The sequence below is a fragment of the Anarrhichthys ocellatus genome, unplaced genomic scaffold (assembly GCF_004355925.1).
Source record: "Anarrhichthys ocellatus isolate YVR2014 unplaced genomic scaffold, GSC_Weel_1.0 scaffold35, whole genome shotgun sequence".
Lineage (NCBI taxonomy): Eukaryota > Metazoa > Chordata > Actinopteri > Perciformes > Anarhichadidae > Anarrhichthys > Anarrhichthys ocellatus.
The window spans coordinates 3,417,090-3,430,466 of record NW_022280065.1 but is presented as its reverse complement, the minus strand read 5'-3'; the positions used below and the strand labels follow the sequence as shown (position 1 = coordinate 3,430,466).

General features: G+C 41.2%; 2 protein-coding genes and 1 non-coding gene across 3 annotated transcripts; all 3 read left to right on the top strand.

The window, feature by feature from the left end:
* Nucleotides 1–1,960: 1,960 nt before the first annotated feature.
* On the top strand, nt 1,961–2,032 carry trnah-gug (transfer RNA histidin (anticodon GUG)). Its single transcript has one exon. It is a non-coding gene; the product is annotated as a tRNA-His (tRNA).
* A 317-nt stretch (nt 2,033–2,349) lies between these two features.
* On the top strand, nt 2,350–10,555 carry clptm1l (CLPTM1 like). Its single transcript, XM_031866671.1, has 18 exons — nt 2,350–2,603; nt 3,469–3,697; nt 3,870–3,964; nt 4,147–4,336; nt 4,545–4,735; nt 4,893–4,971; nt 5,616–5,733; nt 5,864–5,958; nt 6,143–6,227; nt 6,801–6,904; nt 7,013–7,078; nt 7,267–7,317; nt 7,440–7,522; nt 7,611–7,645; nt 7,759–7,814; nt 8,218–8,262; nt 8,495–8,610; nt 8,712–10,555. Exons 2-18 carry the CDS (start codon nt 3,533–3,535, stop codon nt 8,797–8,799), a joined length of 1,662 nt encoding a protein of 553 aa, XP_031722531.1. The 5' UTR covers nt 2,350–2,603; nt 3,469–3,532; the 3' UTR covers nt 8,800–10,555.
* Nucleotides 10,556–11,127: 572 nt separating this feature from the next.
* rplp1 (ribosomal protein lateral stalk subunit P1) lies at nt 11,128–13,213 on the top strand. The gene is made up of 4 exons (XM_031866366.1): nt 11,128–11,326; nt 12,151–12,225; nt 12,474–12,591; nt 13,083–13,213. The coding sequence occupies exons 1-4, from the start codon at nt 11,255–11,257 to the stop codon at nt 13,163–13,165; spliced, it is 348 nt and encodes a 115-aa protein (XP_031722226.1). The 5' UTR covers nt 11,128–11,254; the 3' UTR covers nt 13,166–13,213.
* The last annotated feature ends 164 nt before the right edge of the window (nt 13,214–13,377 follow it).

Genomic DNA, 13,377 nt, shown 5'->3' with positions numbered 1-13,377 from the left:
TGTTAAATCATTTAATGAGTAATAAACATTACATGATTTAACCACTATAGGGCAGCAGTGTTACATCATTTACAATTCTGACTTTCTTAACACTTTCAGTGTGTGGAATGTGGGCTAATTCTATCAAACAAAGCACTGAAGCCTTCAAAAATAAAGCGACACCTAGCGACGAAACATCCAACGCTCGTGGGAAAGCCTGTTGGGCTTCTTGTTGTGTATGCAGGTTTACATACACATGATAAATACATGTCTTTGTGATCATCACATTGTATCATCTCATTTATATGACAAGGGTTTTGCCTGTTCAACTCCGCGAGGACGCCGGCGTACTCGATCCCCTCCCCTTCCGTTCCATTCCTACGGCTTCCTTGCGCAAACTACGTCACAAAACATGGCCGTGTTTGGTATCCCAGCATGCCCAAAACCCTCATCTTTGCAAAGAAATCATCGATTTTCTTTCATTTCTTATGGATTTTTCACAAAAGGAGCCCAAACACACACTGTCCAAAGTCGCCATAACCGCTGCAAGTCGGATCTTGCAGCATTTCGACGGAAAAAGACACATTACAGACCCAACAATGTGCTAGCGGATGTTACCATGGAGCTAGTAGCTTCAGAAAACGCTAGTACTTAAAGTACAAATCTTATCTTCCTCTTTTTTAAGTCGTCAACCAACGTATAACCTTGCGTAACTGAGCTACCCTCATACTCGATCGTGCGCTCAGTCGCAGCCATTACGCACAGTAAGTCCGCTACTTACATACCACGTCTTCGACCATATAAATATAGTTTTTGCAATTTGCAAAGGCTAAAAATAAAAGGAAAATAATATAATATCAAAATATAAATGGAGAAACACCTTTAGTGTGTCAGAATATCATTTGGTTACCATGTGTCCATTTGGGTCTCCAAATATCCTTTTAGAGCTCCGCCTGGATCTCTTCATGGAAGAAACACTGTAGAATCGTCATACTTTGTCCAATCTTCTTGAAATTTGAGGCAGTTGTTCACTGATAGTGTAGTTACAGCCCTATACTGTCATTTACCTGTACAGATACAGCCACAGGCAGTTATTTATACTGAAAGATACTTTTTTATTTTATGCGGACAAAAATCTTAAATTTTTACTGACTCCAAAGGCCCACCGCTCTGTTTCTGTATGACCTACAGGTTTTCTGACGCTTGTGATGCATATAGTCACAGTGGTTCAGAAGCTACAGCCATTTTAATTTGGGTATGTCATTTTAGGCAGTTTTGCTCCAAAATAGGGGTGGAGTTGAACAGGTAACAATATAGTTATTGAATACAAATCAAACCAAGAGTGAGATCAATTAGTTAAACTAATAGTGTTAATATTTGAATGGGCCCCGGGACACTTTGTACTTGAAAAGTTGGGCCCCGAGGTCAAAAAGGTTAAGAACCCCTGTGATAGACAATACCTACAATTACTTTGACGAAGAAAAAAACAGATGAGTCTACTAATAAATCTGAGGGTCGTGGGGGAGAAAGGAGCAACTGTGTATGAGTCCAGCAATTTAATGAATTTCTTATCTATAAACAATATAACAGATATAGTGGAATCTGTTTCCGCTAAGAAATGAAAAAGCAATGGTAAACCTTTCAGTTTGTGTGGAAATAATTTTATCGTGAGCTTGACCTCTTCTGCACAGGAGTGATTAAAGTAACTTAGGTTAGGGTGCCTTTAGGGACAAACAGTTACATGTCATTAATAAAAAATGTCACCGTGACTATTGTAGATTTGGGAAAATAAATTGCTTCATATAACAATATTTCACAGGTAGAGACTTTATACATAGACTATATATATATATATATATATATATATATATATATGACTTATGTATTATGTAGGACAAAGTAGGATTATTAGCAGTTTGACCACTTTAGTCACGATCATATAACTAGAAGCCCCTGCATAAGCTTGCAATATTAGTGGCGAGCCGTGATCGTATAGTGGTTAGTACTCTGCGTTGTGGCCGCAGCAACCCCGGTTCGAATCCGGGTCACGGAAGTCTGTTTTCAAAAAATACAAACGCTCACGCAAAAACAATATTGTTCATGGAACTGATACCTCCATTGAACAAAGACTCTCATAACACTTTCGCGAACACCTACAAACCACTTATACGCAACTTCACTACCTGTATTGATTGCATGTGATTATCAGAACTTAAAACTCAAGGTCCTAAAATGTACAGGTAATATTAAATAGATCTTAGTCATTTATAATAGCCTGTTTGTATGGACTAAATAAATAGCTGGTCAATTCCAGTACAGTCTCGATGACGTGTAGTCTCGCGATAATTCCCCCGAAATCCCGTCCAAGAAACCAACCAGGAAGCGAATGGCGGAAATTTAGATCCACCTCACGCTTGCAGCTAGCAGTTACTGGGAGACCCGTTTTCTTCTTGAATGGAGAGGCCAGCCGAGTAGACAGCAGATGCTTTCAGCTAAACAAACGGTGGACGGCTTTGAAGAACCAATGTCGTCGCGTCTGACGAGCGTTACCCGGCAGAACCGGTGAAGCGAATGGACGGAGAGCCGAGCGGACTGACAACCTGACAGATTAAGTGAAACACCGGGTAGGTTTAACGTTAACATCTGGATTCTACTTTCAATATACATCACAACATATGAGAGAAAAACAAGTATACAACCTTTTAATCTGGCGCTTTGTAAAGACTCCAGCAGTAACTGGTCAAAGTGTTCACAATAGATCGGATAGATTCAAATAGCAGCTGCTAAAATCTATTTGAATATGTTTTTTGATCACCCGAAGCGGTGTTTATAGTGTAAAATATCGAAATGTGTATGAGGATGTTCTTACACTAAAAGAGCTATTTTAATGCATGTTGTCAAACATCTGCGAAACAGTGTATACAATATGTCAATTTGGGGAAAGGCCATTTCCTATTTGAACATAACAATGCCACGAGTCAAAGCCACATTCATAGAGCAATTATTTGTTGCTGGAGTGGAAGAACTTGACTTGCCTGCAAAGAGCCCTGACCCCAGTCCCATCCAACACATTTTGGATGAATTTAATGACCACTGCGAGCCAGGCCTTATCCCCCCGATATCAGTGGTCATCCTCTCAGGCTTTTGTGACAGAATGGGAGCAAATGCCTGCAGCCAGGCTCCAAAATCTAGTGGAACACCGTCCCAGAAGAGAGAAGGCTATGACAGTAGCATATTGATGCACATGGTTGTGGAAGGAAGTCTTCACCAGTCACATATGGTGGTGACTGTGCAGATGTTTGCAGATGTGTGCCATGTAGTGTAGTTTCATTTCTCAGATGGTAAGTCGGTAATTAGTCAGTGTTAAGAGGAGAGGCCTCTGCCAGCTGATGAAGACTCTGCATTCTTTAACAATACACAGTCAGCATTGATTGTTGGTTGAGCCTCGTACTCCACACTAACCCTCTGTCGATGACTCCTCATTTGCAGACATATGGCCCTGCTCCTCGGCTAGCCGAGGGAGAGTCCGTGACGAGACGACGAAGCCAGCATCATGTTCCTGAATGCATCTTTCACCAGCCTGATCGTGGGCGTGTTTGTGGTGTACGTGCTCCACACCTGCTGGGTGATGTACGGGATAGTGTACACTAAACCCTGCGACAGCCCCGAAGGCGACAACTGTATCGCACCCTTCCTGGCAGGGGACCCAAAACTACAGGTCAGTACTGTGGAGGGGATGGGTGGTCGCACTGCTCAGTTTTGAATCCGGTATGTTTGAGCTTCAACTGTCTGTGTGGGTGGTTTGGTTTAATTGGCCAGGTTAGGAACAAGGCTGGTAGTATACTGTATATATGTAATAATACCTGTAAAATCTCTCTGTGTGTACTCAGTTGAGTATCTACACTGCACTGCGGCCCGATGCAGAGGGAGGACATACTTTGATCCACAGAGAGGAAATATTTGATGTCAACAGCAAGTTTGAGAGGTTGGTGTCACTCTTAGAATAGAAAAGTAATAAAGTAACAAGCGTGAGGCGTCTCTGTCCTCAGATCTGATCAGTTAACTCAGATGCTGCATTGGCAGACGTCAGACATATTCTGATATACAATACATGTAAAAAAAAAATACCATCCTGCCTTTCTTCCTCTTCCTCTCCTTTTCCTCCAGGATAGTAAATGTCTCTCTCCCTAAGAAGACCCGCAACAATGGAACTTTGTACGCACTGGTATTTGTCCATCAAGCGGGTGTCACGCCGTGGCAGGATTCACGACAGGTCCACTTGGTGGCTCAGCTCACCACATACATGGTCCCTAAACCGGCGTATATCTCTTTGATATCCGGAGAGGATCAAATACAGGTACTGAGTGGTTCACATTTACTGAATGAAGCGTGTGTAAGGGCATGGGGAGGAGCTTAAGGTAGCTACTTCAATGTTTAAATTAACTGTCACTATATGTTTATAATATATTTTTTTAGAACATGTAGTATCTGTATCTTATCAGTATAGATACAGAAGAGTGTAGTTACAAGAGAGTACACTTACTTTTGTCTGTGTGACCACACAGGGGGAGAAAGAAGAAGCCCAGCAGAAGAAACGTGTCGGTAACCCTGCGGCAGGGGGTGGAGCTGGTACCGCTTCCACAGCTGATGACCCGGTCTCCCACTGGCGCACCCGCCTGACGCTCAATGTTGTCGCAGACCACTTCCTGTTTGACAAAGAAAACCTGCCGAGCGATGTGCACAGATACCTCCGAGTGTAAGACAGCGAATACAGAAACAGACACATGCAACACCCTCTGAGAATTATGTTAAACATGATACATACGGGTGTATTTTTTTTTTTAAGCATGCTTTGAATGGATTACACAGACTTTAATTCGGACCCAGAGCCATCAGATGTTTTTGTTTTTCAGATTCCAAAATGGTAAGAAGATGGTTTATCTACCTCTGCTGTTTGTTGATGAGCTCAGCAACCGTGTCAAGGACCTTGAGGTGAGCTTCTACATTCAAATACATATTATGACGCATTTGCCAAATAAATTCCGATGTCGTGAACATTTAACCCACATGACTGATCAGCTGTTTTTGCTGTCGCCGTCTTCTTAGATATTACTATAACGTATGAATGCTTGTTTTCCTCTCCAGGCAACATGAAACATGGCGAATACGAGCTGACATGAAAGAACAATATAAACTTGTTCAATTGAAAGAAATTCCTTAAGACCCCTCTCCATTGTTCTATCATACATGGGTTAGTTGGATGGCCAAGGCGACTTGTTTTGTTGTTTGCCTATAGCGCCAACTTCTGATCGAACTACGCTGCAGCTGAGTTTATTCATTCCCAACCAGTTCATGGATGTGCGTCTAATTCGCTTTTCTTCTTTCGCGACATTTCAAAAGTTAAAATTTGCGTGACAATTGAATGGAAACATGGCTACTGTACACATTAGCCCAATAAGTCAAGAATGAATTGCTTCCTGCCTCAGGATAATATAACGTCAAAGCTTAATGTCTCACCTGAATATCACAGAGACCATTACACATCTGAAGATACTATCTCTATAAAATGAGCTGATGTTGATCTGTTACTTCACATATTAACTTTAAAGAGTGTGTGTGTGCGTGTGTGGTTGTAGGAGATCAACAGTACCTCCAAGGAGCTCCCTCTGACCATCTCCTACGACTCCATCTCTCTGGGGAGGCTACGATTCTGGATCCACATGCAAGACGCTGTTTTCTCTCTGCAGCAGTTCGGTTAGTTAATCATCTCTATCTCTCTGACTGTCTCTCACACACACACACACACACACACACACACAGTCTAGAAGCCCTGCACTCTAACACCACCTAAATATTTGTTTGTCGACATGTGTGTGTGTTGCAGGTTTCACAGAAAAGGATGCTGATGAGATTAAAGGAATCTTCGTGGATACCAACCTGTACTTCCTGGCTCTGACCTTCCTTGTAGCTGCCTTCCATGTAAGTCTTCACCACATGACGCAGGATTTTCACTTGACATGAAAGCATGTGAATATATTCCTGATTAGACATGTTGGATTTTCTTCGTCTAGATACCTCCACAGTAAAAGAACACTGATCATGAGCGGTCAACAATAAACTGTAGCGTGACAAATGTACGTTCGTGTCTTTTTTGCTTTTTCAGCTCCTCTTCGACTTCCTGGCATTCAAGAACGACATCAGCTTCTGGAAGCAGAAGAAAAGCATGGTGGGAATGTCCAGCAAAGCAGGTAGGCGACTTTGCTCTCATGAAAAACACAATATTGGATGGGAAACAAATGCAGAACCGATGGCAAAGTTAGGAAAACTATAAACGGGTTGTGACTGATTTGAATAGAGCACTGCAGTACAGTGTGAGTAACACTAGTGAATCTATAAGAAACCCGGCATCAGCAGTGTGTTGCAGTCGGTTCTGCTTCCTTCTGCTCAGTAAAACAGCAACAGAGTGAGAGATGCTCTTGAGGTATTGGAAGGAATTGGCCATCTGCAAAATGCTGTTCAGCAATATTTTGCCCCACAGCTGTGTGAGCAAGAAGCCTGTACTTCTAATTATTCTCCTCCACTGGAACGGTGCTGTACAGCTTTGGCACTATGAGACAACTTCATTTATGGATTTTTAAAGTAGAAAATTCAGGAACATCAGAGTGGATAGAATATGATGGAGCATAACTCTGCAAATACATCAGCATATTGGAACACTACCGAGAACAGGTATCAGTTGCTGTGCTAAGAGCAATCCACATAAAGTCTGGACCAAAGAATTCAACAGCAATGTCAGTAACATTTAGTGTTTTGTTGTCCAGTGCTGTGGCGATGCTTCAGCACCATCGTGGTTTTCCTCTACTTGTTTGACCAGCAGACCAGCCTGCTTGTCCTCATACCGGCTGGTGTCGGCTCCATCATTGAAGTAAGTACACACAGACTGGAAACACACGCTATTAAATACCCCCCCCCCAACATCTTGATGATTAACACATAATATTCTATATTCTGTGTGGGGTTTTTTTCGTTGCAGGTGTGGAAAGTGAAGAAGGCCCTTAAGATACAGGTTTCCTGGAAAGGAGGCAAACCAACATTCCTGGTGAGGGTGTGTGTGTGCAACTGGTTGATCTTCTTTTTGCTATTGTCTCATTAAATTGCAAAAAGCAACACTTAACAGCCATCATAAAACAAATCTACAAATGCATGGAGGGTATGATTTGCCTTGTTGTGAATTTAAATTGTGTGCTAGGAGTTCATTTGTGTGTGTTTTTCTTTGATGTGGAACAGTTTGGGAAATTGGATGAATCGGAGAGGAGAACAGAGGAGTACGATACTCTGGTAAGACACAACAGACTCCCGCGTGCACAGACTATACAATGTAATAAACCAAACCACACTGGGACACATAGACTGGCTGTAACTGGATGCACACTTACTGTATGTTGTTTTCTTTTCCATAGGCCATGAAGTATCTTTCATACCTCCTCTACCCGATGTGTATTGGAGGGGCTGTGTATGCGCTAATATTTCAACGCTATAAGAGGTGTGTGTATCATAAGATGATTACTAATATGATGCCGATCAAGTCTCACCAGTCATCATCTCCTTTTTGTTTCTCGTCCCTGTTTTAGTTGGTACTCGTGGCTCATCAACAGTTTGGTTAATGGTAAGCTCTTTTTAAACTTGAACACAGTAAAACCCCGTTGTACTAATGTACTATTAACAGTATTAGAATTACAAGTCCATTACCTCATTGTAAAATGTTCTTGATGGTTCCAGGTGTATATGCTTTTGGCTTCCTCTTCATGCTTCCTCAATTGTTTGTCAACTATAAGGTCAGTTTATCATGATTTGTGTGTGTGTATGTGTGTGTGTGTGTGTGTGTGTGTGTGTGTGTGTGTGTGTGTGTGTGTGTGTGTGTGTGGTCGTCTTACTTTTCATAAAAATGTACAATGTGGCAATGGAATAAATACACTTATCATAAAGACATCTTCAAAATGTGTGCCGCGCCTCACATCTTAAGAGAAAACAATAATAAGTGCTACATGTAATGTTTAAGGGTACAGGTCCCTTGTGGAGTTTCCTGGATCTCCAGATCTTACAGGAAAATGTGCCGGCTGAAGCATGAAATTGTTGAGATATTTGCCTGAAAGTTAGCAGCGTTTCATTTAATGTACTGTTTTTTTTTTTTTTTTGTCTTTCAAACATCCCACTGACCTAATATGTTTAATTTAACAGCTGAAATCTGTGGCCCACCTGCCCTGGAAAGCCTTCATGTACAAGGTAAGAGCAGGTCTCGGGACAATCACCAAAATATCAGCTTATAATCGTGGTCTTCTGTAACGGATCATTTGACAAATACTGAATTACGTTTGATACAACAACCAGTTTTCCGCATTATTTTCAAATGTTAAATCGATTATTTAATTTAAGTCACTGTCACTGCATAGCCTTGTTAATGATTAGTTATGTTTTTAATTGATTGATATTGGTTTATTTATTTTTTCTTTGCCAGGCATTCAACACCTTCATCGACGACGTGTTTGCTTTCGTCATCACGATGCCAACGTCACACAGACTGGCCTGTTTCAGGGACGATGTGGTGTTTCTCATTTACCTCTACCAGAGATGGTACAGACACACACACACACACACACACGCATCACACAGATTCCTACATCACCAACAAAACACAACAGCTTTCTAACCTCAAATTGTCTCCCCTCCCTCAGGCTCTACCCAGTGGATAAAACAAGAATAAATGAATATGGAGTTTCTTACGACGAAAAAAAACCCAAAGGAAAGCCTCACAAGGACTAGTGACCTGGTACCTGCATGTTTCCTCTTCAGTCCACTGGTATCCACTGACTGGTCCGGGTCAGTTGGTATCATCTGAGCTGGGTTACCGGGTCCAGAGGCATCTGGTCAGTTAGTTGTAAACGGACCCGGTCGATCAACATCCTTGTGGTTCTTGTCTGTTTTTACTCCCTCCCAAAGTGTTCAAAGGTCAACATCAGCTTATCTGCCTTCTTCTGCAGTCAGGAGAGGAATTATTTAGTTTTGCAGCGTGCGGCGGGACATGAAGATCAATAACATAAACCTCTAAACCGTTTCAGACTGAGGCGACAACCTGGAAAAAACCTGTTTGTGATTGGTGTGAAAGGCCGGCACACTGACCGTGTCTACCGCGGGTCAGACTCTACTCAGCTCTGGTATGAAAGAGTACACCGACGACTTTAGTAAAGTCAGCATTTCCTGTTCAAACACCACGTGATTCCACAAAGCCAGTCCCACCCCAGCTCCATACTGTTAATATCACTGACGTAAAGTATGATGCATGATTGGGGAGGCATTCATATTTTAAGATGAAAACATCTCCTGAGGACCACTGTAAATATCGTATTTTCAGAGTTATAATTGCAATGTCAAAAATGTATAATTTAAAACATTTTGTGTTTACAAATTCCAGTTAACTTGCAGTGAGCGTTTTGATAACAACCTGGTTCAGACTACTTTGAAGAACTCGTATCTAAATACATTGATTTTCCATATTTTTATTATACAAGCGCAAAGTCTGATACATCGGAGCTTTCAGAACAATCCGTAAGTGGATGTGCTGTTGGCTCGGTTAATTATTCCTGATGCAGAATTTGAGGGATTTTTCTATAATAATGTTAAAACATTGCTGAGTGAAAATACTCTTAGAATGTATGAATGTGTAGTCATTTCAAATTTTTTATTTTTTTTTTGTATCCCAAATTATAATTTTGGACAAAGCGAACATGTTTTAACCCTGGGACAAATTCCAGAGTGACAGACCCTGTTTACCCTTCCTGTTAAAGTGAGAGAGGAGTGCAGGGATGACTAAACGAGAGAAGTATCTACTGACCCGTTTTATATCGTAGAAGACGTTCAAATATATTAAGCTTGTGTTTAGCACAGAATTTATTTCAGGCATCTAACCAAAAAACCAATTCCAGCAACCATTGACTTCAAGACGAGGGAACTGGAAGTGCAACATTTTAAGAGCTATAATGTAGTTTCCATCAACAGTATGTGATGGCTGTAGCAAGTGAAAATATACTGCCTGTCATTACACTGTAACAAAGGAGGGTACTCCTCAAAGCCATACTGTGCTTTCCATCTACTCTAGTTTTGTAGTTTTACCTGCTTGAGTATTTTTTACATATCGGGGCCAAGAAGATTTGTTGGTGCCAAATGTGAGAATGATTCTTTAAACTGTTGGCGAGCTTTGTAAATGATCCATCTAATGTTTTAAATAGACACCGACATTGTGAAGGAAACAGTAAATGGTAAGACTTGAGGAAAGTATTACTACATTTGGATTTACAGTCACATCTTTGATTTTTCTGCCATAGTTCTAATGTTGTTTTTTTTTGTTTTTTATATGTAAAGATACATTAGATCTGTGCACAAAGATCTAGGTTCTCTGTTCCTGTTTAAATGAGACAAGGCAAGATTTGCCGGAAAATCGCCTTGAAATGGTTTTTGTGATGATTGTGTTTTTGATTGTGATTTAATAAAATTGTCGACTGACCATGTTGTTTGCATTGGATTTAAAGCCTCTTGACCCGTTTCTTGTATACATCTTATTCACAGTTTTGGCTTTTAAGTGATAATAACAGCAGGAAACTACACAAAGCACACAGAAACTTACACAGTATACGATTTCTAATTATATATGGTACCTCCAGATGTTTGATAGAATGCTCTATATGTATATATTCAGATCTTTTTTGGTACAACTAACTTACTCAACTTAAAACTGTCCAGATTAATTTAGCTGTATTTAAATAAAACATACAATTACATTAGGATAAAATATAGTATATATTGGAAGATAAATAAAGAATAAATGGTGTGACTTGGCCTTGGAAAGACACCTATTTATAAAAGAAAAATGTATTATATTTCTGGTTATTTAATTGAAGATGGGTTTTTATTGTGTGTAATTGTTTTCAACTTAGCAGAACATCTATATATGTTAAATTCAGTGGAGCAAAGCTACACTATTCTAATACGGACTCATTTGGTTTACGTCTGTCGTCACGTTGTGTGCGTGCTTACGTAAGAGCATCCCTGACGCGGCGTATATATAATGAGCGCGCGCCCTGCTCCGTCCCTTTTTCGCTACAGGAAACAAACGTGCCTAAAGGTGCTCGGTTCTTCACCAGAAGCTAAGGCCCTCAATCCGGCGACTAGCACCGTCAAATTTAGGCATCCACCGCGACGAACATAAAATCCAACATCTACAATGGCCTCCGTGTCCGAACTCGCCTGCATTTACTCCGCTCTGATCCTCCACGACGATGAAGTTACCGTCACCGTAAGTGTCCCGGTTTATCCCCGACATACCCGCCGATACTCATTAACTGCACCCGTGGAAGTATTGTGCTATTGGTGAAGCCCCTGAATGACAAAGCGGAGACAGTAATGACGCTATTAATACAACTGTATATGAATGTCTGTTTAAATACAATTACGATGTTTAGATGCTTTAAGTCCCAACTACCGGTTAAAATGGCGGCACGCTTCTTACTAACGTTGGGCCACGTTTCTGTATCGGGACAGTTGTTGACTGTGTTTTGTGTTGTGAATAGTATCTAACGTACAACATCTGGCTTTAGTGTTAACTCGGCACAGTTTCGCTCCGTCTACCACTCAAATGACAGGTGCTAGCTAACGCACATTCTGAGATAGTGAATCTCCACAACATGCTTTAACTCCAGGAGGGCTAACTTGTTACCGTGAAAAGTGCGGCAGTTTGGTGTAACGTTGTTGTGTTACCCCACTCTAGTTTGTCTGCTTGTTACATGGTTGTCTAACGTTACCCTGACAGGTTTGGTGCATGTGGATGCTGCACAACATCCAGATGTGAAAATCGCTGTTTAGATTAAGACCTAGCATGCTATACTTTCAAAGTAGCCATCTGTTTCTATTAACTCAGCATCACTCTGTCAATAACAACCAGAAAGTTACAAGGAGTGGAATAGTTAAACTATATGATATTAATGTGATGCAATAACAGAAGACTGCTCGCTCCTAACTTGTGATTTCGATGTTGTATACTGATGATGTTCATAAAGTCAATACTGGTTATTTAAGGATGCGTGGAGTAGATTTTCTAACTGCTGTTTTGTGTGTCTGCAGGAGGACAAGCTGAATGCTCTGATCAAGGCCGCTGGAGTCACCGTGGAGCCCTTCTGGCCAAGTCTGTTTGCCAAGGTGAGAGAAAAACCGGACTTTGTTTGGGAGGGATCAAATCAATAGGATGGAGAAGTGTCTGTTGCTTTCTTAAAATATCAAGTGTCCACAGCAGTTCAATCAACTATGAAATCTACCGTTGACTGTGTTGCATCAGCACAGCCTTTGCAGAATAGTGTACTCTCCATAAGAACAATAGGGTCATGCCTATTGTTTGTGTTGGTCTGTGCGCTACTCCCCACTGACCTGTACATGTTGTCGTTTCCTAGGCTCTGTCCAGCATCGACATCGGCAGCCTGATCTGCAACGTTGGCGCTGGAGGTGGAGCTCCAGCTGGAGCACCTGCTGCTGGAGCCGCTGTCGCCGTGTCTGGTGGTGATGCCCCAGGTAACTAGGCGTTAATACTGGGAACAAGTGGCTTTAGATGGGCTCGACAGTCAAATGCTCCTGATGGTTTATTGTCTAATACAGCAACGCTAAAGTGGGATACACTTAATGATTTTGTGGACTATAATTGTAGTCCCGTGCTGTACTTGTGAGCCTTAAACAAGCACGTGACTTGATTTTGAGGAGTAGAGATGGGAATAGTTTGGTAACTAAAGTGTTGGAGCATGGCCTTTTTATTAATTTAGTACTGGTCTGGTTAAGGCCTGTTCAAAGTGATGCCGACCTGAAACGTTTTCTCATTTCAGAGGGAAAACTATCATTTTAAAATCCTTCCCATAACAGAACCCAGCTGAACTATAATCTCTTAAGGCATTTGTGAAGAGCTGAGCTCAAGCCAATGTTTTTGAACTGTCTGAGATCAGAGCTTTGAATTCTTTGGGTAGTTTGTATTTATCAGGACTTTGTTAACCTTTCCTGTGTTTACCTTACAGCCAAGGAGGAGGAGAAGAAAGAGGAGAAGAAGGACGAGTCCGAGGAGTCAGACGACGACATGGGATTTGGTCTTTTTGATTAAAAAGATGGTTTTGTAAGAAAACACAATAAAAGATAATTAAAAAAAAAGACTCCTGCCTTGTCTTACCGTCTGTTCTCCTGCCTCTGGCACAGACACAAACATCACCTTTCACTACCAAGACACTTTAACATGTTACAGCTGCACTAGATTATAGCCCTGTCGCTTGTTAACTGACTCAATCACATTTTTTTTAAATCTAAACTTCCTAAAGT